This window comes from Lodderomyces elongisporus, chromosome 1 (assembly GCF_030384665.1).
Source record: "Lodderomyces elongisporus chromosome 1, complete sequence".
NCBI lineage: Eukaryota > Fungi > Ascomycota > Pichiomycetes > Serinales > Debaryomycetaceae > Lodderomyces > Lodderomyces elongisporus.
In genome coordinates, this window is record NC_083673.1 from 1,664,070 (window position 1) to 1,687,393 (window position 23,324).

The following is a 23,324-nucleotide window of genomic DNA, read 5'->3' on the forward strand; positions in this document are numbered from 1 at the left end:
AGGCTGACAATTTAGTATGTAGCATTTTATATATATATATTTTTTCGTTTTTCTCCATTTTTGATTTTTTTTCAATTTCTTCTTCTTTCGCCTATTCTTTTGTTCCCTCTAGCCTTATCGAGTTTAAAATACTATGACGTCATATGGAGTTTTAAAAACCAAAAAAAATATATATATACTCAATAAAAGAAAGAAAGAACAACACAAAACAAAGCAAAACAGAAAAGAACAAAGACGCAAACTTGCAAACTTGCAAAAGTGCACATCGCCATATTGGAAGGAATATACAGTATATACTAGTACCAAAGCAACTAATCATTAATTACGAATAATGTATCAACGATATGTAGGAAGAAGGAAGAAAAGAGGGAGTGTAGAAAGAATTTATACATGGTGAGGTGTTCATCAGCCTTCCAGTCTTTCAATTTTTTTTTTCAAAAAAAAATATATTGAAAATGGCACCTACTATTCTACCCTTATCCTATCCCTCTAGACCGCGGTTTCACTATCAATATGATACCTGCTATTTAAAAGTGTTAAAACAATACAAAAAAAAACTGCAAATTTCTCTTCAAAGTTTCTCGTTTGTTTGTTCCTCAATTTGCAATAATTTGAAGCAAAAAACTTTTTAAAAACAAGTAATCATAGGATAACAGAAATAGGACATTTTTTGCTTCAAATGCCTATAAAGTGTTGAATAATTCTCAGCTTATTACTTTCAAAGTATTTTTTGCACTTCTTCCTTCACGCTTGGAAACCATAACGTCAACAAAAAACAAGGGTTTTGAAAATGTAAATATATAAAAAAAGAAACAGTATACTTATATAAATATAGATCACGTGATGATACAAAGAGGCGAGCAACGATTAGTAGCAAAAGTGCTTCAGCACCCCACACACACACACAAAGAGATAAAAATTGAAAAAATAGAAAGTCAAAATTAAAATATTTACTGAATGACGAGGCTGGTCACGTGGAGCAAGCCTCGAACTCCACTAAAGTTAAGTTTAAGTATGACTCTATAAATAAAACTACTGCTTCTATAATCAAATGATCATCTGTCAAATAGGCTAATATTATACCACTCTAAAAAATATCTAGCAATTCACAGAACTATTCTTGACAAAAGCACCAATTCTATTTATTTATTTAACTTTATAATTTTATATTCTCATATTTTATACTCGTTTTTCACTTTCCCTTAATCCTTATCTTTCTCTTTTCATTCTTTGTTTTACAACTAGTTAAACTATATTCAGAACCATAAAACCAAGTGGAAAATTCAAACATTTTTAAAAAATAAATAAATAAATAAATAAAAAAAACACAAATCAATTACTATACTACTTTGAAGAACATAGATTACAATCAACATGTCAAAATCGCTACTAAGAAACAAAAGAGAAGGCATCCTCTCGAATTCCTCGTCTCGAGCCCAATCAGCCTCTAGGACACCAATGGCAGATTCTGATGATGAAGATGGAGATTACGAAGAGAATGACTTGTTGAGGATCGAGGAGATCTTGCGAGAGAAACTATCAAATTTGCATCAACAGGAAATGGGTGAAGTTGCTAAAGAAGACAGAATCAGTGCTGGTGACCGAAGACAGCACGAGGCACACATATTGAACAATAAACGTATTCAAGAAAACTCAAATATAAAGGATATTATTACATCATTGACGTTCTCAAGAACAGATATTAGTTCACAATCGAGAGAATTGTTGCTTGCCCAATTATACAAGACTATAGTCTCAAAACCCTTGGTAATTTACAACGAGGAGAATGCAGGAAACAGAAACAACTATGTAGATGAGGAAGTTGTTTTAAAATTAATCAATCAATTCACAAGTGGCAATTACAGAAGCGAGATTGAGTTTTTGTATATGTATCGCTCGCTAATTGCATTGTTATGCAGCGACATTGAGGAGTTTGGTAACTTGATCAGCAATGACCTCACCAGTCACATTGAGCATTTGATTACTGAACCCACAAACAGTATTGTAACTGCAGAGAACAAAGCCAGTGTCATACAAGGGTTCACTGCATTGTCATTAATCTTGTACCATGGGTCTTCGACCTTTGGAGTTGACGATAGGATCAACATGTTGATGGATGTCGCCGAAGGTTACAGTGCTAGCGCGACAACATTGCAAAGAGAGGTAGACACTGGTGATCGTGAACACGCAACTTTCATTACTGATAAAAATTTGGACAAGAGATTGGTGAATGAAGCTACTGCAAAGGTTGTTGCCGAAGCCTCTGTCGCCGTGGCTGCTCTACAAGGTGTTGCATGCTTGCTAACGCTCATGAAGAAAGGGGAGTATGCCAACGAAATTCAAGAAGACTTGATGTTGAAGTTGGTACCATTATTGGATAATGATGAAAATAGAGATATCGCTAGGGCTGCAGGAAGGGCCATTGGAGTAATATACGAGCTTTACGACTATAGCAAAGCCGAGAAAGATAGTGAGGAGTTTGGAGACAATGATGATCCTGATTACAATGTCAACTCGCCCTATTATGAACAAGAATCGCTTAAGTCAATCCTTTCAAGATTACTCAACCTCTCTTCGAAAAAAGTGTCCAAAAAGGATAAGAAGGATGTGAGTTCAGTATTTAGAAGTATCTTGAATACTGTGGAGTTGTACACCGATAAGGACAAGAGAGAACAAGTGTACAAGGGCTCACCAGAAGGAATTGAGTTGGCCAACTCGATCTCAGACTCGTCATTTATCAAGCTTTCCAAGTACAAACTGCTCCGAATAAACTCATGGTACCTTGCTGTTAGACTAAGACAATTGAAATGGTGCTTCAGTTTTGGGTTGCATAGCCAGCTCGTTGCTAATGACTCTATTAGAGATGTGTTGCAAGAACCAGAAAATGAATACTCATATGGATCAAATGTAGGAAGAGCCAATATAGAGGATATGTTGTATGATGACCACCAAGCACTAAACGAGTACATGGATCAAAAGCACGCGACTGATGAGAAATCAAGAAACGAGAGACGCAAGAAGGAGAGATTGGCAAAATTGGACGATCAACTTGAACAATTAGAATTAGGCACCTAGTGGTAGATGTATAATTCACCTCAAAAAAAAAGAAATCGAGATGTAATTGTATGTAATGAAATATTGCTTAGTACAAGTATAAACAACATAACTAACATTCTTTGTATATGGATGAAATCAACTCTCTATTGTTTGTATATTTATTTTTTATTTTATTTTACTTATAATCAGAAACTAAAAAAAGTGAGAAAAGCGAAAAAAGCAATAGGTGTTTAAGCTCGTGCCAAATTAGGGCTAATACCCTAATTGCATACAAACATAGCAATTAATTAATTAAAGATTATGGCTACAATAATTCATTCGTGTATTGTGTTCAAAATGCATACTTTGTAAGCTGAAATTTGTTTGTTTTTGTGTAATTACAGACACTCTTACTATGTGAAAGCCCGCGCATGTGCTGCTACCGCTCTTACTATTTACTGCGCGCCAAAAGTCACATAGTGTGCGTGAGAGAAAATGAGAGAGGACAAGTGTGTGAGTTTGTGTTTGTGTGGGCGAGGGAGACAGACAGACAGACACTGAGGCCTAGAGACATAGAGACACTAACACTGAGAGTGTGCGAGAGAGTGGAAGTGAGTATACAAATTTTTTTTTTCTTCTTTTTAAAGATTTCACTCCAATCCTACTCAATTTAGCTCTAGTTCATCCAACAATCAATACAACATGGGTAAAGGTAAACCAAGAGGATTAAACTCCGCCAGAAAGTTGAGAGTTCACAGAAGAAACAACAGATGGGCCGACCAAGCTTATAAGGCTAGATTGTTGGGAACCGCCTTCAAATCATCTCCATTCGGTGGTTCATCTCACGCTAAAGGTATCGTTTTGGAAAAGATTGGTATTGAATCCAAACAACCAAACTCAGCTATCAGAAAGTGTGTCAGAGTTCAATTAATCAAGAACGGTAAGAGAGTTACTGCTTTCGTGCCAAATGACGGTTGTTTGAACTTTGTTGACGAGAATGACGAAGTTCTTTTGGCCGGTTTCGGTAGAAGAGGTAAGGCTAAGGGTGATATTCCAGGTGTTAGATTCAAGGTTGTCAAAGTGTCTGGTGTCTCATTGTTGGCTTTATGGAAGGAGAAGAAGGAAAAGCCAAGATCATAAGCTATACTGTTCATGAATATTACTGCTTGCATATATTACTGTTTGTATTAGTTTTTCCCAAAGAACCAACCAAATCTAATAAAAAAAAATAACGATTTAAAAAGATAGAACTTTATTATCATTAACATTCTAAATTGGAAAGAGATGGAATGAGAGAGAGGAGGGGAGAGATCGAGGTAAAGGGCAAAGTGTGTGAATGTGTATGTGTATTTGATTACATGTATGCGGATATTGCGCCATGAATGATGAACCAACTTTGCAGTGTACCATGGGTTGATATTTGTTTCATCTTTTGGTTACAACTACAATTATAGTTGGTAACATTCATCACATTAGCACTTTATGTCTCTCGCTCTTCTACTTCTTTATTATTCTATTCTTTTACTCTTCTACTTCATTTTTCTATTCTTTTACTCTTTTACTCTTTTACTCTTCTTTTTTCTTATATTTTATTTTGTTGACCTTGCTAATGTTCTCGAATCCTCTTTTTATTTTGTTGACTTGTTTCTTGTAACAGTCTTGTGCTTTTTTTGATTTATATTCATTCAAACTTTCAAAAGCGTGTTGACTTGTACATTTGAATATGCAATTGCAGAAAGTCAACTACTAGAAACTAAATTGAAGATTGAATATCTTATCAAAGTTCATTGGAATTTATAAAGTATACTAAATTTATATAACTAAATGGTCAAATCTCTGCCTTCAATGGATGGACCACCTTTTTTGGCGGTCTTCTTTTTCGTTCCCATTGAAACCAATTTCTGATTCAACTTCCTAAATCTTTCATCGTAACCAGCGCCTCTTCCCGCTTGGCTTAATAATCTACTCTTGTCAACCTTTGGTGCAATCTTGTAAGCAGCAGTCCTAGCAGTAGGTATGGCTGCTCTCTTCCTTCTCTCGGCATTTTGCTCGTAAAGAGTTTTGCTCTCTTTCTTTTTCACAGGTCTCGACAATTTGTTTGAATAGTCATGTTTATTGTATGACCCGAATTGGATCGATCTGTCCTTATATGAATCTGATCTGTTAAGCAATGGTCTAGTCCAATCACCAATCAATCTATCGACAATCTTTTTCAACTGAGGCTCGGTCCTTTTGGATCTTTGATAAAACACAAGCACTTTTCCAAGATTTGATTCTCTCAAGTGCTCAGTTTTGATAGGTAGTGTTTCCAACGCTTGAATGAGCTCTTTTTGTATTTGGTATGCAGGCATACTTGCATCGGGTAATGGCTCAAGCCACACCTTGACGCAAAGCAATAAATTGTTATCCAATATAGAGATTGCCAAATCCGCCCTTGAAAGTATGCTCATTACTTCATCCAACATTTTCAACTTTTCCGTTGCAACTTGACCCTGTGTGTTTTTTTCAACATCGGCGTCTGCTGCTTGAAGCATACGCTCGGACAATTGCTGGATCTTCATGTCCTCCATCTTGTCAATGTCATCCTCGTCGGCCTTCCTCCTTCTTACTTTTTTCATCTTGATGGCTGCGTCCATTTTCTCTTCCAATTCAAGTCTTTTTTTTTGTTCTGGGTTCATCGTTTCGTAATGGTCTTCAATAGGTGCATAATGATCGCCACCTGTTGGTACAGGCGTGGTAGAGCTTGGTGTCGACTCCATAGCATGTGGTTTTCGGATGTTTTTTTTTCTTGTTGCATTGGTATTTACATTTACTCCGCCATCCTCGTCTGTAAGTCTCTGAGCTTTAATACTTTTGATGACCGCTTCGTCATCGTCGTCGTCACCACTATTGTCGTTGTTATTGCTATTGTTATTAATACTATAGTCTTCCTCGTCCTCCACTTTGTCTTCTACATCTCCAGTGGTTGGCTCTACAAAATCAGCCTGCTGAATATCTTCCATCTCTTGCTCGTGCTCTTCATAACGATCAACACTGCTCGTAGGTTTCCTTTCCGAATCAGCAGTTCCAGTTTGCGCGGAGTACGCTTGATCTTCTGCATCTCCTTGTTCTAACTCATTGGAAGCACTTGCATTATAATCTCCACTGGACTCGGCGTTTTCAGTTGCTTCATATTGTTCCTTCTCTTGTGGTAATTCAACATCATCCAGAGCTTGTTCCAGCACTTCTTGCTTACGTTGTTGCGCTTGTTCCTGATGTCCCGGTTGCTCAGTATCAATCTCTTCCTGAGAGATATTGGTATAATCGGCTAACGGGTCACTCATTACTAGAACCAGTGATGAATAATACGTGGTTATGTGTAATTTTAGTGGTTAGAATGACCAAATGCTTTCAGAGGATGGGGTTGTTCGATACGTTTTTTGGCCTCACATTAAAAAAGAATAGGAAAAAAAAATAAATAAATAAAATAAATGAATAATTAAATAAAATATAAAAAAAAATTACTTGTTACTCACTATCGGCGTCGGCAACTGTCTACCAACATTTTCACTGAAAGAACATTAGCAACAACAACAGCAGCAAGAAGAAGAAGAAGAAGAAGAAGAGAAAGAACAAGACTATTGCAATGCTAGAACTTTGGTAATGTGTTGATAGAAAATACTCTTTTCTAAACTGACCGTAAAAGCCCTGCAAAATACTACTCAAAACAGCTTTCGCCAATCTCGCAGGTAAAAAGTAAGTCGTGCAACCTGGTAGCAACTTCTTCTTACGTCCTCATTTCCTTTGGGTTTTTGGGTTTTTGGGTTTTGATTTTTCTTTTTCTTTAATTTTTTCCTTCGCTCCTTCTCGCCACCCCTTCCCTCTCACACACCCCCCCTCACCCTTCCTCGTCTCTCCTCTCGACCTGTCTCACTTTACTTCACTTTACTTCACTAATGAAAAAAAATCCTCTTTCCGAGAATCACACACAAGGTGCGCGGGTGGAAAAACTTCGAAACTATTTCTAATTCAAGTCATAACTACCACCAAAATTCACTAACTTCTACAAGCAGCAATAGCCAATAAGAAACCCAAAATATGTCTGAGTATATTGGGAAAACTATTTCTCTTATATCCAATAAAGGATTGAGATATGTTGGACTTTTAGACAATATCAATGGGAATGATGCTACCGTTGCTTTAAAGTCTGTGCGGATGTTTGGTACAGAAGGTCGTTTAGCCCAAATGGGACAACCACACCTTGAAGTTCCTCCAGGAACAGATGTTTATGATTACGTTGTGTTTCGTGGTAATGACGTGAAGGATTTGTCTGTATTGGACATTCCAATTGAAGAGGTGAAGCCTGTGATTTATCACCCTCACCCTCACCATCAACCACCGGCACCTACCATGCCGCCAATTCCACCATACCCACAGCAACAGCAACAAAGTCAACCGCAGACTCCTTCAGGGTACAGCCAAGGGCAAGCTTCAACCTCAACCTCGACTCAATCAAATCCCCAGCAACAAAATCAGTATACGAGTCAGTCGCAAAGTCCTGCAACCTCTTTAGGATATTCGCAACAGCCACGAGCTGCACCAACATCAAGTGCCTCTCAACCAGCCGAGACAGGAGCACCTGAAGCATCTGCTGCTTTTCAACAACAACAACAACAACAACATCACCAAGTGAAGCAAAAGCCTACACCTACTAAAACCTCAGATACTGCTCAGACACCTACGAGAACAGAAAAGGTTGTGGACTCCCAACCAAGGGATGAACCGCAGTCTACGTCTACAAATGTCAACAATGACAACTACCAAAGTGGATCTGGTTCTGTAGAACAGCCTCAGCCAGTTTCGAGACCAACTGCTTCCTCGGAAAATAACAGAAATTCCTCTACTTCGACCAAGCCAGTGGCATTTGATGAAGATTTTGATTTTGAGAAAGCCAATGCCCAATTCCGCAAGGAACTCGAAGAAGCCAACGAAGAAGAAAATAAACCCACTTATGATAAGAAATCGTCATTTTTTGACACCATTTCTTCTTCCGCTCTGGATGGTAATAGAAATAATAGCGGCAACATGAGGTGGTCCGAGGAAAAAAATTTGAACATGGACACCTTTGGTGAGACTGGATCTAGAAACAGTAGAGGAGGTAGAGGCGGCAGAGGTGGCAGAGGAGGTAGAGGCAGTAGGGGTAACTGGAGAGGAGGAAGAGGAAGAGGTAATGGTAATGGTAGTAGTGGTGGAAATTGGAGAGGTGGTAGAAGAGAACCTAAGCCGGAATGGGCTTAAATGGGGTTAGCATAAGAAAGCTTTCAAGAAGAAAAATTAAAAGAACTCAGATTTGGAGCGCTGTGGTTATAGAAATGATACTTGTTTGCAACAAAGAGAGTGAGAAGAAGAAAGGAAAAGGAAAAGGAAAAGGAAGAGAAGAGAAGAGAAAAACATAAAACACAAATTCAAATTCAAATAAATATAAATATATAAAAAATACAAACCAAATTTACTCACCTTGATTTATTCGTGTAAGATCTTGTCGTCTTTTTTAATTGCTTTTCTTTTTTTTTTTGTTTTCGTTTCTCTTCTTTTTCTTCTTTTCTTTTATCATATTCTAGCAATGCCTCCTAAGAAAATTTTGTTTTTCATTTCTTGTTCTCTGTTTTCGTAATGCACAAACTGGCCATGGTCCTGTGTGATCTGTCGAAGTGGACTGTAAATGTTGTTGATTGCCAATTTTTGTACCTCATAACTACATCTTCTTATCCAATTTATCAATTTCCACGAACTTGTGCTTTGGAATTTGTGGCATCTTATTAGATCATTCTCAAAATAGTGGAATATAGGAAACAGACTGAGTTCAGTATGTGACATGGCAGATAAGGCGGGGACACGTTGCATTATAGAATGTGCAAGGCTCTCGGTGATTACGATTTCTTCCATGAACCCAAACCTCAATATACACTTGTAGTGACCTTCAAGTTTCATTGGTGCCATTAATACTCGGTCTTCTTCATCAATATATGGCACGGAAAGCACTCTAATGCCAACAAAGATAAATTGTGTTGGAATTGAGGCAAAAGATTCAATCAATTTGGCATATAGATTAGGTAACGTGTTTGGACTGGAAGTAATGAACGAGTCGGCGTACATGAAGCCAACTCCCTTGTGTTTTTGCAATTGGCACACGCCGTATCTGGTATTGACATTCAAGCCATGTGTTGTATCAGATTGAATGGGATTCTGATTAGACAAATTACTTGTTGCTGGTGTTGTTTCTGTTGCCTCTCCCAACCTCAAATCTAAAGTCACTGGCTCGGCTCTTTTGGCTGCAAAATGAGGATACAAATCTCCTATACGAACGCGTTGTTCAAATTCTTGATTAACTTTTCTCGATCGAGCCCATCTCCAAGTTGCAAGGAAAATTATAGCTACACCTGTCATCAATATAGGGAACCAGGCACCATGTGGTATTTTTTTCAAGTTGGCAATCACCATGCATGCTTCCAAGGGAACAAAAATCAAGCAAAACAAGATTGGCCACACTATATTGGCGTTGTAGACATAAAACATGCAAATTACAAGCAAGGAAGATGTCACAATAAAGTCCAACGAAATACCAAGACCGTATGCTGCCGTGACATTGTTGCTATTCTTAAAGCCTGCAGTAGTACAAATGACACCAATCATCAAGAGCCAATTGATTGTTGGAATATACACTTTTCCGGCATATTGTGATGACACGTGGACTATTTTTAATTTGGGAAAACAGTCAAGGTTGATGAGTTGTGATATGATGCTAAACACGGAAAGAATCAAGGCTTGAGATGCAATGATTGTGGATAGTGTTGCTAGTACAAACATAAGCCAATAGACTCCTGACCCGGTGCCTCCCGGTAAGGACAAGAAAAACGGATTTGTATAAGCCTCGGGATGATTAACAAGATAAGCGCCTTGTCCCAAGTAGCACAAGATCAATGCAGGATATACAAACCCTGTAAGTGTTATTTGGATGGGTAATTTTCCAAAATGGCCTATATCGGCAAACATTGCCTCTGTACCTGTAATTGCCAACATAGCTCCTCCAAATACGTCGATGCCTCCATTTTGCAAAATTCTTATTGCGTGGTGTGGTGACAATGCTGCAAATATTCCTGGGTGGTATTTTGCGATATTGTATGTGCCGCAAATGATCAACCCAATCATCCAGATAAAGATGATTGGTGCAAACAGAAAACTAATCTTTTTTGAGCCAAATTGTTGGATTGCGAAAAGGATGATTAGGATTACTTCGGAAACCGCGAGGACGCTAGTGTTGCTGAATGATGGCACGGCAATTTGTATACCACCAATGGCACTCAACACCGATGTCGTTGGTGTTAAGAGGCCATCGGACATCACTAGAGAGCAGCCGAGAAAACATGCACCCAAGATGAAGCTTTGCACTGTTCTTATTATGGTGGGGTGCTGCTTTATGCGTTCGATTCTTGATTGTACTGTATTAATTGAAGATGCAGTTGTATCTTGTCTCTTGAGTAGTTGCAAATCTGAAGCCTCCATTGATTTTGTGCCACCGGGAATCGTTACCCCCTTAGGGCCAATGTTCAAATACCTTGCAATCTTGGCATATATTGCCACTTGTCCACCTTCGCCGTTGTTGGGACCGAGCATTAGTACGATGCAGACGTATTTAAAAATGACAATGATGGTAAACACCCAAAAGATGATGGAGATGGCACCATAAATGTCATTTTTGTTTGGTGGTAGCTGTGAGTATTTTATTGAGTTTAGCGTATACAATGGTGAAGTACCCAAGTCACCATATATTGCACCCAATGAGGAGAAAGAAAGCAAAAAGATTTCTTTCCATGGTTGTTTTTTGGATGTGGCTTGTTTTTCTATATTCACGATTGACGCTTCTTCATCGTCAATGTTATTGTTATTAGCGTTGTTGCCACCACCAATACCACCACCAATAAAGGAGTTGATTGTGTCTATACTGTTGTCCATGCGGCTTGCAGCAACTTCAGCTTCGCCAACGACTCCTTCAGTTGTGTTGATTCTGACTCGATCGTCGTGGGTTGTTTCTTCTTTTTTCATATCAAGCTCTTCATTTTCGGTCAAAGCCAAGTTGGTTCTTGTCATATTCAATGCTTCTGACAAATCCATTGAATTTGAACCCCCAAGGTATAAGTTATTAAAGTAGTAGACAAGAGTAAAGAAGAAAAGATTTTGAATGAATGCAATAGTTGAAAACAAAAAAGACAAAAAAAAAAAAAGACAGAAAGGACAGAAATTTGGAAAGGTTTTTATAGTCTACAAAACATTAAATAGTATAGCATCACCTCTGTGTTTATCCTTCATCATTCGTTACCACACAAATAAGTTAATTACTTTAATGTGCTTTTCCTCTCATTTTAACGAACCATGTGTAGCTGTATTCCTTCCGTAAACTGTACTGTATTTGGCAAAACTAAGCTAGGCTATGCAAAGAAATAGAAATGAGTAAATGAAAAATCTCCTTGTGCTGATACTTGGTGTATGGATCTATTCTTTGTTTCTATCTCTGTCCTTTGTTCTTGCCCTTGCCAAAAATTCCCTCAACTCAATTTGGAAAAACGAATAAAAAAAAATGTTGTTATTTTTTTCTCTCTCTCTCTCTCTCTCTCTTTGTTTCTTTTAGTCCTAAAAAAAACACAAGCAAGACTTTGGCCTTTTTAGGGGTAATTGAGGGATTTCTTTTTTTTTCTTTTTTTTTTTTTCTTTCAAAAGTTTTTAGTTTTTTTTTTTGTTAATTAAAATCAACACTGTGAATTTAAGTATGATATAGAACAGATTGAGAACCACATCATTTGAAGAATAGTTGGTCAAACAAGTTTCCCTCATTTGATTCAACCAAACTATTTGTCCCCTTCTTTTCTTTTGTGCTTTCTTTGGGTGTTTTTTTTATATCCTTTAGTTTTTGGACATCGATATTGGTAAATTGGTAAATTGGTAAATGCTCTTACAATGCAAATGCCACTTAAGCTGAATCTCTTTGCCCTGCATTTACGTAATCACACACAAAAATAAAAAATAAAACAGGTTTATTTTTTTGCGCCGTTCAAGAGTTGACGTTGAACTAAAAACAAATAATGAGAGAGGATTTTAAAAGGGAATGTGTAAAGAGTGGGTGGACATGGAGAATGCAAATTATTTTTTTGTTTTGTCTGCTTGTCTATCTACTTGTTAATCTTTGATTGTCTTTGTCTTCACTACATCTGAATTTGTGGTAAAACTTCTGTTGTTAGTTGTTAGTTGTTATTAGTTGTTGTTAGTTGTAATTTGTTGTTAGTTGTAATTTTTCAGATTGATGTTTCCCTTCTCTTGTAAATTGCATCAACTGGAAAAATTAAATAAAAAATACAAAAAAAAAAAATCCCTCATTATTTCCATTTCGTCTCCTGTGTTGTTTCAAGATTAATTTGTTTTATTCTCCGTTTCTTTTCTTTTCTTTCTTCTTGACGGATTTAAAAAAAAATGTTCTTGATAACTAATACTCACAGTTACACTACTAGTACTACTACTACTACTATCACTGAACAATACAATGATCTACACCAATCTCTTTGATGCCATATAACAAAAAAAAAACAACAACAACATAAAGGTAGTTTCTAGCACCATGTGTGTCTTGATAAAAGAAAGAAAGAAGAAAAAAAAATTTACTGTAGTCTCTAACTGAGCCATCTTCCCCGCCCTCCTGCTCTTCTTGTTGCGCTACCTACACCACTTTGCGAAAAACTTTTTTCGTTTTTATTTTTGTCTTTATAATTTTTTTTTTATTACAAAGGATAAAGAGCAATAGGGCAATAGGATAAAAGGATGAAAGGACCAAAGAAATCCAATTTGCTTAGCTTTTGGCTTTGCAACCAATCTCCGTAAACCCAGAAGTGCGATGTTGAGTGATGTATGAGATTAATGCCATATACCTTTTGCTGTTTTAATTGTTTCTAACAACATTAACAGCAATTACAGTGCACTGCCACTTTTTGTAAAAGGCATTTTACTCATCTTATTTATTTTTATCTTTCTATTATTATTATTATTATGATTGTTATTATTATTAAAAATAAAAATGTTTATTTTTTTTTTTTTCGTTCCTTCGTTCCTTCCTCTGATACTTGATCTTGACTTTTGGTGTAACAATCGACACGCACCAGTCGCGTCCACGCGTGTATGCATAAATGAATATATGTATATATATATATATATTTACATATTTTTTTTTTTCTTTTTCATCAAGAAATCATCTACAATAGACACATTTTTCAGCATACCTACTAACTACTTGGATTTGTTTGTTTAGTTCAGTTTAGTTTAGTATAGTTATTTGTTTGTTTGCTTCTTTCAATCTTTATTGTTTCAAACTAATTCCAGCAACAAGCACCCAGCACCTATCGGCCGTCTTCCTTTGCATTTTCTTTTTGCTTCCAAACTATCTGCCCCCCTCATCCCATCCCATCCCATCACCCCATCACTTCCTTTCCTTCACGTATATTTGATTGGCGCTGATCCATGTCATACAAAAACCTATCACATTTCCCTGATGGAAACTCCCATGTTGTATACCACACACAGCTCGATCGTCTAGTCATCGCCAATAGTAATGGAGTGGTAAAAATAATCAATTTAGAAGATAACGAATCACTCCCCATCTCCATTGACTCATTGGTCAACTTGACCTCCGTGGCATTATACGGCAAAGAGCTAGCCATCACCACGACAGAAGGTATATTGGAACTAATCGATCTCGAGAAGAATGTATCCCGTGGTAGTAAATACCGATCCGAACTTGCATTGCGTGATGTAGCATATGTAAACCTGGGAAACAGAATACTCTGTGGTGGAGATGACAACAAATTGATCATTATTGACTTACAGCACCAGCAACAACAGCAACAGCAACCAGAAGACAATGACGGCGATCCGAATAGTAACAAGGATGGCAAGGTCACTAGTGTAGACTTGCCTGATCAACTTTTGAATATCGCACATGACAGTGCCGGTGAGCTAAGCAGTATTAGCTTGAGCAATGGCTCAGTTGAAGTTTACTCGGTGTACAATGAAAAATTGAATCTCATACACACTTTGCACAATGTGATTCCTAAAAAGATCAATACCTCAATGGAAGAAGTGGATTATGCAGACGAACATCGAGAAGAGTTGTATACTACAAAAACTCAATGGTCTTTGGATGGAAAGTATTTGCTTGTCCCAGGATTAAACAACGAGATTAATGTTTACGATAGAGAAAGTTGGGACAAGGCCAAAAGCTTCAAAAGCGATGGTCGTATAGTAGATTTTAGCCTCCAGGGCAATCATTTGGCAATCTTGACATTGAATGACTACAAAGTTTACAATTTCATTACCGGAAAAACTATAAAAGAAGATGATTTCGAATTCAATTACGAAGGATTACCCTTGAATATAGAATGGAGAAACAAGACCGATCTCTTGATTGGCAGTACACATGGTGATGTATTGGTCTTGAGAAGCGCAATTCCAAATAATGAGAATGGAGCACACGGCGTTGCTCAATTATTTGTTGATGATATGGAGGATGATGATGACGATGACGATGATCACGATGATGATGATGATGACATAGACGACGACGATGGAGAATTGGGAAACAAGAAGAGAGCAAAAATGGCAGCAACCCAAGCTAATGGATATAGTACTAATAATAATGTGGATGGTGATGGTGATGGTGATGATGTTGGCAATAATCAAAATGAAATTGATGAGTTGTTGAGTAAAGCAGAAGCACGTCAGAATAATCATCATAAGCGATTGCGCGAGGGAAACCTAAAAACTAATGGTAAAGTTCATGGCTTTGACAGCGACAACAATAACAACAACGACGACGACGATGATGACGGCAACAAATTAGATGACGATTTTGATGATTCCATACTTGATAATGAAAATGATTACAGGCCTGTAACTGAAGGTTATGTTAATGGTTATAAAAAACGCAGATCTGGTACACCAACTTATGATCAACAGCAACAGAAACAGCACCGAGTTGGCTTCTATGAAGCGGCATCGAAAATAGTTCCCTACTCACCCGGGTCTACGCCATTTCTCAATAAAGGCGAGACTGTTGACAGGAGGTACCTTGCAATGAATAATGTAGGGTACGCATGGATTGTAGTGAATAAGGAGTTGGGTACAAGTAATAGTATCACTGTTTCCTTTTTCGATCGATCATTGAATAGTGAATACCATTTCACAGTGGACCAGAACTTTGACCTTGCCTCGTTGAACCACAAATGTATTTTATTAGGAGACAGCTCGAAAGGATTGGTATATTACAAGTCGCATAATGATGCGGGGTCAAGCGATGCCTGGGAAAGAGTAATTCCATTGGTCAAAGATGAATACATCACGAGTATATGTGTAACTAACCACCCCAATTTCAACACCATTGTTGTGGGTACAAATGTTGGCTACTTAAGGTTCTTCAACCAGTTTGGTGTTTGTTTAAACATTATCAAGACCAACCCTGTTGTTGCCCTTAGTGCTGCATCAACTACATCAAACATCTTTATGGTTAATCAAAATGCAGCAAATGTATATTCGTACTCAATAATTGACATTGACCAAGATAACAAATTTATTCAACATAATGGAGTTATACCAATAAAGGATCGTGCAAATCGACAGTTGATTAAAGGTTTGTTCTTTAACGAGTATAATGATCCATGCATAGTTGGTGGGGCCGATAACACTTTGCTTATACTCCAAGCATGGAGAGAACCTGGCAATGCAAGATGGGTCCCCTTGATCAATTGTCATAATGTCATTACCGAATATGGCTCGAATGAGAATAAGAAGAACTGGTCTTGTTGGCCATTGGGTCTTGTCAATGACTCACTCAATTGTTTAATACTCAAAAATGGACAGTTTCCCGGTTTCCCACTTCCATTACCTGTTGAGATTGAAATTGAAATTCCTACAAAGCTCTCGCATGATGAAGATTCAGCAGAAGAAGAGTTTTTGCGTTCGCTCACTTTAGGTAAGTTGCTCAATGATACATTAACCAATAGAGACGAAGATGATCAAGATCCAGGACAAGAGGAAGAGGAGGACGCATTGATGGACAAGTTAAACCAGTACAGTCTCTTGTTTGACAAATCGCTTCTCAAGATGTTTGGAGAGGCATGCAAAGAGCTGAAGTTAAACAAGGCCTTCAGCATTGCCAAATTGATCAAAAACGACAAGGCACTATTGGCAGCATCAAAGATCAGTGAGCGCATGGAATACTTGAGTTTGGCCGCGAAAATTGGACAACTTCGAGAGCAGTTGCTGATAGAATTGGATAGTGATTAATAGAAATTTTATATTGTATTGATCGTAAACCGAGTTTCAAATCAAAGTAGAAAACATACAAGTATGAGTGTGGATTCGGGATCTTCCTTCCTTTCTTTCTTACTTTCTTTCTTTCTCTGTTTTCCTCTTTTCATCCTTTCTGCATTTCCCCCTCCCTCCTCTCACCTTTATATGTTTGGTTTTTTTTTTCTTTTTGCAAGATGACTAAACTGATTGTGTGTATTGAACGAATTTTATATACAAACTTAAACAAATGCTAATGACTCCATAAACCATCAACATCAATGATCAATAGTTAATGATCAACTATCATTGTCAACATAGTCAGAAAATCAATTTCCTGCATTTCATTATTTGAAAAAAAAAATAATAAAAAAAGACAAATAGAAAATAAAAAATTTATTTGAATTGTTTTTGGATAAAGTGGAGTACATGTGGACAAACCCAAAGAATACCAGCGGCAATACCAGCGAACTTCAAGGTGTCATAAGTGTACTGTTCTTGCAATTTTCTTTGTTCTTCACTTGGTGGTGGTCCTCCGTACATTGTTTGATTGATTGGTTCTATTAGTAGTCTATATATGAATCTTATGGGAAAGAAATTGTACCTAAAAAAGAATCTTTATGCTAGTGATGTCACTTGATTTCGCAAAGTATCATCTAATTTTTTTTTTTTTGGCTTTTGCTCTTCAATAAATTTCTCTTTTTTGTCGTTAATGGAAAATGCGTATCTCAAAGGAAAAAAAAACCGGGAAAAAAAAAATAAAAAAAAACGGGAAAAGGAAAAGAAAAAGGAACGAGTAAAGGGAATCAACCAAATTGCACTACACCAATTAAGACTCATATAGCTTTACCAAGTCAAATTGACAATTTTTTTCACTCCACCTAATTGCAAATATATTCAATTCACCTTTCACAAAAAGCTAATCCATAATCTAATCCTTGTATTGCACAAAATTGAAAACGTATAATGACAACAATCAAGCCATTCCAGTTGGAGGATCTTCTCACTGCTAACCCGGTAAACCTCGACCCACTTACCGAAAACTTTAATATTTCATTCTACTCAAACTATTTAACAACTTGGCCCCAATTATTTTACAAAGCAGTAGAGCACCCCAGTGCTGAAATGAGTGGGTATATGATGGCGAAAACAGAGGGTCAACTTGCAAAACTCGAGTACCATACTCATATTACGGCTGTGACCGTTAGTCCACAGTACCGTCGAATATCGCTTGCCTCCAAGCTATGCCTCGCGCTAGAGCAAATTTCTGATGTTCAGCAGACTTTGTTTATAGACTTGTTTGTTAAAGTGACAAACGCATTGGGGAGGAAATTGTACGAGAAATTGGGCTACTGCGTTTATAGGCGGGTTGTTGGGTACTACGGGAGACTGATGCCGGAAGATAGAAACAAAATCGATGATGATATAGATGCTTTTGATATGAGAAAAGCATTGCCTCGAGACTCAGAGGGTAAAACAGTTAGAGAAAAGGGAGAGTTGGTCTATGTCCTACCGAACGAAGTAGTATTCTAACCTCATCAAAGTTTGTGGAATTACATAGGGTTACATAGGATAATGTAGTATTATGTAGTATTTCATAGTATGGCAAAGTACAGTCTTTCAATCAGCATTATCATTAATACTGAGAAGAAAAGTGTTATTATTATTATTATTATTATTATTATTATTAATAATCAAACCCAAAACGCTCAAGGGCAAGATAAAGCCATACAGTTGCCCACAAAATTATAATTTGACTTTATTGGAACTTCTTTTTTGCCTAATATCATTGAATATCGGTTGCGAAAGGTGTGCATTGTAAGTGTATACATGTGGTAGCGCATTATTAAATATGATGAGGTTCGAAAAATTACATTCATTCATAGTCTCAAGATCATCTCAAGATTACCTCAAGAATATCTCAAGAACATTTCAAGAACATCTCAAGTACGCAAGAAACACTTTAAAGCAAAAGTCACGCTCACTTGCCTCTCCTCCTTCTTCAACACAGCTAATATGTCTGATAACAACATAGTAGGGATTGAATACAATCGAGTAACAAACACCGCATCAACAGATTTTCCTGGTCATCAACAACATGGAGACTACAGCTGGAACATTGAGAAGTTTAAGGACTCCTTTGAGATCAAAATCACCAATATAGCAGAGAGAAGTGCAACATTTGATCTTATTCATGTCGATACATCCATAGCTAATGCTTTTCGTCGTATTATGATTGCTGAAGTGCCATCGGTCGCTGCAGAAACAGTATACCTGTACATGAATACTTCTGTTATACAAGACGAGGTGCTAGCACATAGGATCGGTCTTATTCCTCTCAAGGTCGACCCCGACTCATTAACCTGGGTAGACAAGAAACTCGATGAGAGTGAACGTTACACTGAAGACAATACAATTGTTTTGACGTTGGATGTTGCTTGTTCAAAGAACTTGCAAGCACCTAAAAACTCCACGGATCCGAAGGAAATGTACAAAAATAGTCACGTGTACGCACGAGATTTGAAGTTTGAGCCTCAAGGAAGCCAGTTGGAGAAGTATAAGGATAGTCCAGTTGTTCCTTGTGATCCAGATATTTTATTGGCCAAATTGAGACCGGGTCAAGAAATATCAATGAGGGTGCATTGTATTTTGGGTTTGGGTTGTGACCATGCCAAATTCTCACCTGTTGCCACTGCATCGTATAGATTGTTGCCTGTTATAGATATCAAAGAGCCAATAACAGGGGATCTTGCAAGAAAATTTCAGAAATGTTTCCCACCTGGTGTGATTGGTATTAAAGATGATGGAGAAGCTTATGTGGAAGATGCAAGAAAAGATACTGTTAGTAGAGAGGTTTTGAGACACCCTGAATTTGAGGGTAAAGTGAAGTTGGGAAGACAAAGAGACTACTTTATTTTCAACGTTGAGTCCACTGGGGCTATGCCTCCCTGTGAAATATTTTTGAAGAGTATCAGGGTATTGAAGAGTAAGGCTGAGTACTTGAGAAACTGTCCTATTGGTCAGTAAGTGTATAATTAACTGAGTTTTACTTGCTGTTTGCACTGGGTAAATTAAATAAAAAAAAAAGAAAAAGAGGAAGAGGAAGAAACTTTGCATAGTAGTAATAGAAGATCTAGAAACAATGAAAGTAAGAAAATAAAGAAATAAAGAAACAAGGAAGGCAAAATATGAAGAAGAAGAAGAAGACTAAATAAAGAACAAACAAATGCGATTGGAAACTTTTGAATGGTATGAACTGGTTGTTTATTATCATCTAAACCATATATCTTGTAGTTGAGTATTTGAAAGTGATTTAAACATTTATTAGTTATTGGAATAATATAAGCAAATAATCGTGTTGTTCTTTTTTTTTTAGAAACAAAACAAAAACAAAACCAAAAACAAAAGAAAAAGGGATGAGAGCAATATACATGTTCATTCATAAATACAACAACGATGCTATTCTTTTCAATAGCAAAGCCTTGACTGTTTTACATTCTCTATTGTGGTTGGCTTGCTTCCAGAAAGAAAATGGAGATGGGTGGGTAATGGATAAAGATGGTGAAGTTAATAAGTAACAGACCAATTTTTCATAGTGAAAAAAATTGGTTCATTGCACGACCTCTCACTCTTTCTTTCTTTGTTTCTTTCTCTGTTTGTTTGTTTGTTTCGAATACGCTTCAACTTTTCAATTCATTGATAATGACAATGAAAACAAAAAGAAAAAAATTTTGCATTCAGATAAGAAAGAAGAAAAGTCCGATGATTAAAGGTACTGGTGTCTTTAGCATCCTGTAAAGCATCATTTATATGGGACAGAAACAACCAACTTTCTTTTGACGAAAAAAAAAACAAGAAGGAGAAAGAGAAAGAGAAAAAGAAAGAAGTGAAGGAAACAAATAGTGAATCTCAAGAATAGAAAAACTGTCTCTAGGTGTTTAGTGTTTATCTATGCCATCGTGAGTATATACTTTCTCCCTTGCTTGTTTCCCTCCCGCGGTAATGTGCTGCCAGACCCTGATTATCGCCAATTTCTCTTCTTTTTTTTTTTTTTTTCCTTTTCTTTTTCTACTTTGTCCCTTTCCATCTTTTGTCTCTCTATACTCTTTCTCGCTCTTCCCATTTCTAAAAGCGAAACAAAAATAGCATCACGTAAATATACATTGTAAATGTAAAGTTTAGATATTTTCACCTCTTATTATTATACACAATACATTGGGCGATATACTGTCAAACATCCATGTCGTCAACTTATACTAGACAGAGGTCATCTTCTGTCAACTCAATAAGTTCTGCACATTCTTCTTTTTCAACTCCACAACCAGTGCAAGTACCACAAATCTCGGAACTACCCCAGATGCATCAGCTACAGCATCCACAACAACAACAACAACAACAACAACAAATACAATCACAAATACAGCCATTACAGCAAGTACAAGTACAGCCGCTGCTACTGTATCCCCAGCCTTCACTTACTAGTGTGCAGCATCAACCAGGCATTTCCATACAGAAACATCAAAATTTCATCATCAAGCCTCCGCCGCCCATTCAATCTTTTCCTCGGCGGTCACCATCGCCAAACACAGTTACCCCATCAAAAAGTAATTTTGACCTTGCTTCGCAACAAATACTGCATACCTCGTCACATTTACTGAAACTGTCAAATTCGGCATCTCCAACGACAACCGCTGCCAAAAGCGCTAGTGGCATGAACACAAACCATCAGAATTGTCAAATTATCACCACACCTGTATTGGGCGCGATGACACCCTCATCGGCAAACCAGCAAAATACAAATCTTCCGATGCAACCAAATCACCACCAAAACCAACAACTACAACTACAACAATCACTGCACCTGCACCTGCACCTGCACCTGCAACTGCAAAGCAGCGTTGCGCCGACGCCAAACTCGCTACGGAGTATGTCCATAGTCAGTATTGATCGGAGTCCGAGAAATTCCATCATCTCGTTAGATGAAAATCTACGCAACCACACCAGAAACAATAGCTCTGCGAGCTTGGCAAGCTTGAATAACAACTTTGGCAATCATGGCATTATGGCTATGACTCCACATGCAACATCTCATACTTCTGCTGCGTCTACTGCTACTACTAGTAATAATACAACAACAACAACAGCAGCAGCAGCAGCAGAAACAACAACGGCCACTACACCATCGTCGTTGATGATGACCTCATCCGGTGGAAATGTATTTACGTCATCTACTGTAGGAGCATCTCCGTCGAATTTTAGGAGCCACCAAAGCGACGGTTTGATATTTAGAAAGGGACACTTGCTCGGTATACAGGGCAGTGCAATTATGTCAGACGATGATTCAGAAGTCGATTATGGTTCAGGTACAAACTCAAACTCAAATTCAAACTTAAATTCAAATCCAAACTCGAGTTTTTTTAATGTCAAGAAACATACTGCCAACAATTTAAGCTCATCACCAAATATGACGATGAGTACACCGCACCAACATCAGCATCAATATCCACTTTCAAACCAGCAATTGTCGATGAAGTCGGTTCTAAAACCAAATTTACAGTACCGTTCCAAACGGAGAAGTTTTAAAGAGGAGGCAGCAACATTACATCATTTGAAAGATGATTTCAATTTCAAGTATCATGATTATGAAGATCAAATGGATGGCAGACAACTAATGCTGTACAATAGTTCTATGGGACCAACTTCGCCTGTGCTGCATTTGACTCACCTGCATCTATATAGTCTTAATGCCAGCCCCACCTCTGAGGCTGTGGGATTTGCTTTTCACAAGAGTACTGAATTGCCCGATCTCGACAAACTTGATAAGCTCGAAAAATACGAAAAGTCAAAGAATTTCGAGCAAACTGAAAATGTATCTGAGTCAGCTATTGGATTGGGCCCACATACACTGCCTAAACAAACACTGTCACTGACATCGGCATCGGCATCAGCATCGGCATCGGCATCGGCATCAACACCGTCCCCGACAGGTCGAAGTAACAGTACGGTTTCCAAGAAATTACGTGCCAACAACTCAATCCAACAGTCAATGTATATCAAACGCAAATTGGCTCTTTCGAAAGATTTACAATGTGACCTCAATACAAAACTACCAACCTTTGCTCAAGCAGGCTCACTGGCAGATCATCCAAATGCAAGGCGTATGACAGTACCTTCATCCTCGTCATCACCATCTTCGTTTTCTTCTTCTTCTCCTTCTTCTTCCTCAGCAGCAGCCCCACTGACTTCTTTGCCACGTCATTTTAAATCAGCGGCATCTTTAGGAGATTTAGATACCCCATCCCCTAATAAATTAGCTATGAGTATGGGTAGAGTAGCAACGAAATCAAAAGATCTAGATGTTGCATCTGTACAAGCACCTTTGGGCGTGAATGCTGCAAGTTCCATTTCTGAGCAAAATGAGTTGATTAATCAACTAAATAGAAAATGGAACCGGTCCGCGATAATTGCTAGTAGCGGTATTAATAACAGCAACACCCATTCACCTACCACTACTACCAATATTGATAATAATAATAACAATGATAATAATAATAATGATAATGATAAAGACAATTATGACGATAACAATATCGCCAATAAAGATAATACCGATATCAACCTCAACAAGCATGACAATAATTGCTACAATCAGAAAAACAATAATGACAATAATGACAATAATAATAATATTAATAATAACGACGATAATGACAATAATAATCATAATAACAATTATGATAATGATAATAGCTATGGCCGCAACAGTGTTTTTCAAAAGAGCCCACAAAAAAGTGAAGTAAAGTTGAGTACCGCACCAAACGAACGAAAACGTTCACGACACGTATCAATAGATGCCGATGTACTCTACGAGGGCTATGATTTCAGTTGCGACCCATTCGAAGAGTAATTAACGTTTTTTATGAACA

The 23,324-nt window shown here is 37.5% G+C and overlaps 9 protein-coding genes across 9 annotated transcripts; 7 read left to right on the plus strand and 2 right to left on the minus strand. All coding sequences in view use genetic code 12, as the record gives it.

Annotated features, from left to right (window-relative positions):
- Positions 1 to 1,374: 1,374 nt before the first annotated feature.
- On the plus strand, positions 1,375 to 3,075 carry PVL30_000590 (uncharacterized protein; the record flags this gene model as incomplete). The annotated part of the gene is made up of 1 exon (XM_001528036.2): positions 1,375 to 3,075. One exon carries the CDS (start codon positions 1,375 to 1,377, stop codon positions 3,073 to 3,075), a length of 1,701 nt encoding a protein of 566 aa, XP_001528086.2.
- Positions 3,076 to 3,738: 663 nt separating this feature from the next.
- RPS23A (40S ribosomal protein S23-A) lies at positions 3,739 to 4,176 on the plus strand (the record flags this gene model as incomplete). Its single annotated transcript, XM_001528037.2, has 1 exon — positions 3,739 to 4,176. The coding sequence occupies one exon, from the start codon at positions 3,739 to 3,741 to the stop codon at positions 4,174 to 4,176; it is 438 nt and encodes a 145-aa protein (XP_001528087.1).
- Positions 4,177 to 4,856: 680 nt separating this feature from the next.
- IWS1 (Transcription factor iws1) lies at positions 4,857 to 6,359 on the minus strand (the record flags this gene model as incomplete). The annotated part of the gene is made up of 1 exon (XM_001528038.2): positions 4,857 to 6,359. The coding sequence occupies one exon, from the start codon at positions 6,357 to 6,359 to the stop codon at positions 4,857 to 4,859; it is 1,503 nt and encodes a 500-aa protein (XP_001528088.2).
- Positions 6,360 to 7,113: 754 nt separating this feature from the next.
- Positions 7,114 to 8,313, plus strand: PVL30_000593 (uncharacterized protein; the record flags this gene model as incomplete). The annotated part of the gene is made up of 1 exon (XM_001528039.2): positions 7,114 to 8,313. One exon carries the CDS (start codon positions 7,114 to 7,116, stop codon positions 8,311 to 8,313), a length of 1,200 nt encoding a protein of 399 aa, XP_001528089.2.
- A 312-nt stretch (positions 8,314 to 8,625) lies between these two features.
- On the minus strand, positions 8,626 to 11,187 carry PVL30_000594 (uncharacterized protein; the record flags this gene model as incomplete). The annotated part of the gene is made up of 1 exon (XM_001528041.2): positions 8,626 to 11,187. One exon carries the CDS (start codon positions 11,185 to 11,187, stop codon positions 8,626 to 8,628), a length of 2,562 nt encoding a protein of 853 aa, XP_001528091.2.
- A 2,388-nt stretch (positions 11,188 to 13,575) lies between these two features.
- On the plus strand, positions 13,576 to 16,395 carry mcl1 (DNA polymerase alpha accessory factor Mcl1; the record flags this gene model as incomplete). Its single annotated transcript, XM_001528043.2, has 1 exon — positions 13,576 to 16,395. The coding sequence occupies one exon, from the start codon at positions 13,576 to 13,578 to the stop codon at positions 16,393 to 16,395; it is 2,820 nt and encodes a 939-aa protein (XP_001528093.2).
- A 969-nt stretch (positions 16,396 to 17,364) lies between these two features.
- Positions 17,365 to 17,931, plus strand: naa20 (N-alpha-acetyltransferase 20; the record flags this gene model as incomplete). The annotated part of the gene is made up of 1 exon (XM_001528044.1): positions 17,365 to 17,931. The coding sequence occupies one exon, from the start codon at positions 17,365 to 17,367 to the stop codon at positions 17,929 to 17,931; it is 567 nt and encodes a 188-aa protein (XP_001528094.2).
- Positions 17,932 to 18,414: 483 nt separating this feature from the next.
- On the plus strand, positions 18,415 to 19,425 carry RPC40 (DNA-directed RNA polymerase core subunit rpc40; the record flags this gene model as incomplete). Its single annotated transcript, XM_001528045.2, has 1 exon — positions 18,415 to 19,425. One exon carries the CDS (start codon positions 18,415 to 18,417, stop codon positions 19,423 to 19,425), a length of 1,011 nt encoding a protein of 336 aa, XP_001528095.2.
- Positions 19,426 to 20,638: 1,213 nt separating this feature from the next.
- PVL30_000598 (uncharacterized protein) lies at positions 20,639 to 23,305 on the plus strand (the record flags this gene model as incomplete). Its single annotated transcript, XM_001528046.2, has 1 exon — positions 20,639 to 23,305. One exon carries the CDS (start codon positions 20,639 to 20,641, stop codon positions 23,303 to 23,305), a length of 2,667 nt encoding a protein of 888 aa, XP_001528096.2.
- Between the last annotated feature and the right edge of the window lie 19 nt (positions 23,306 to 23,324).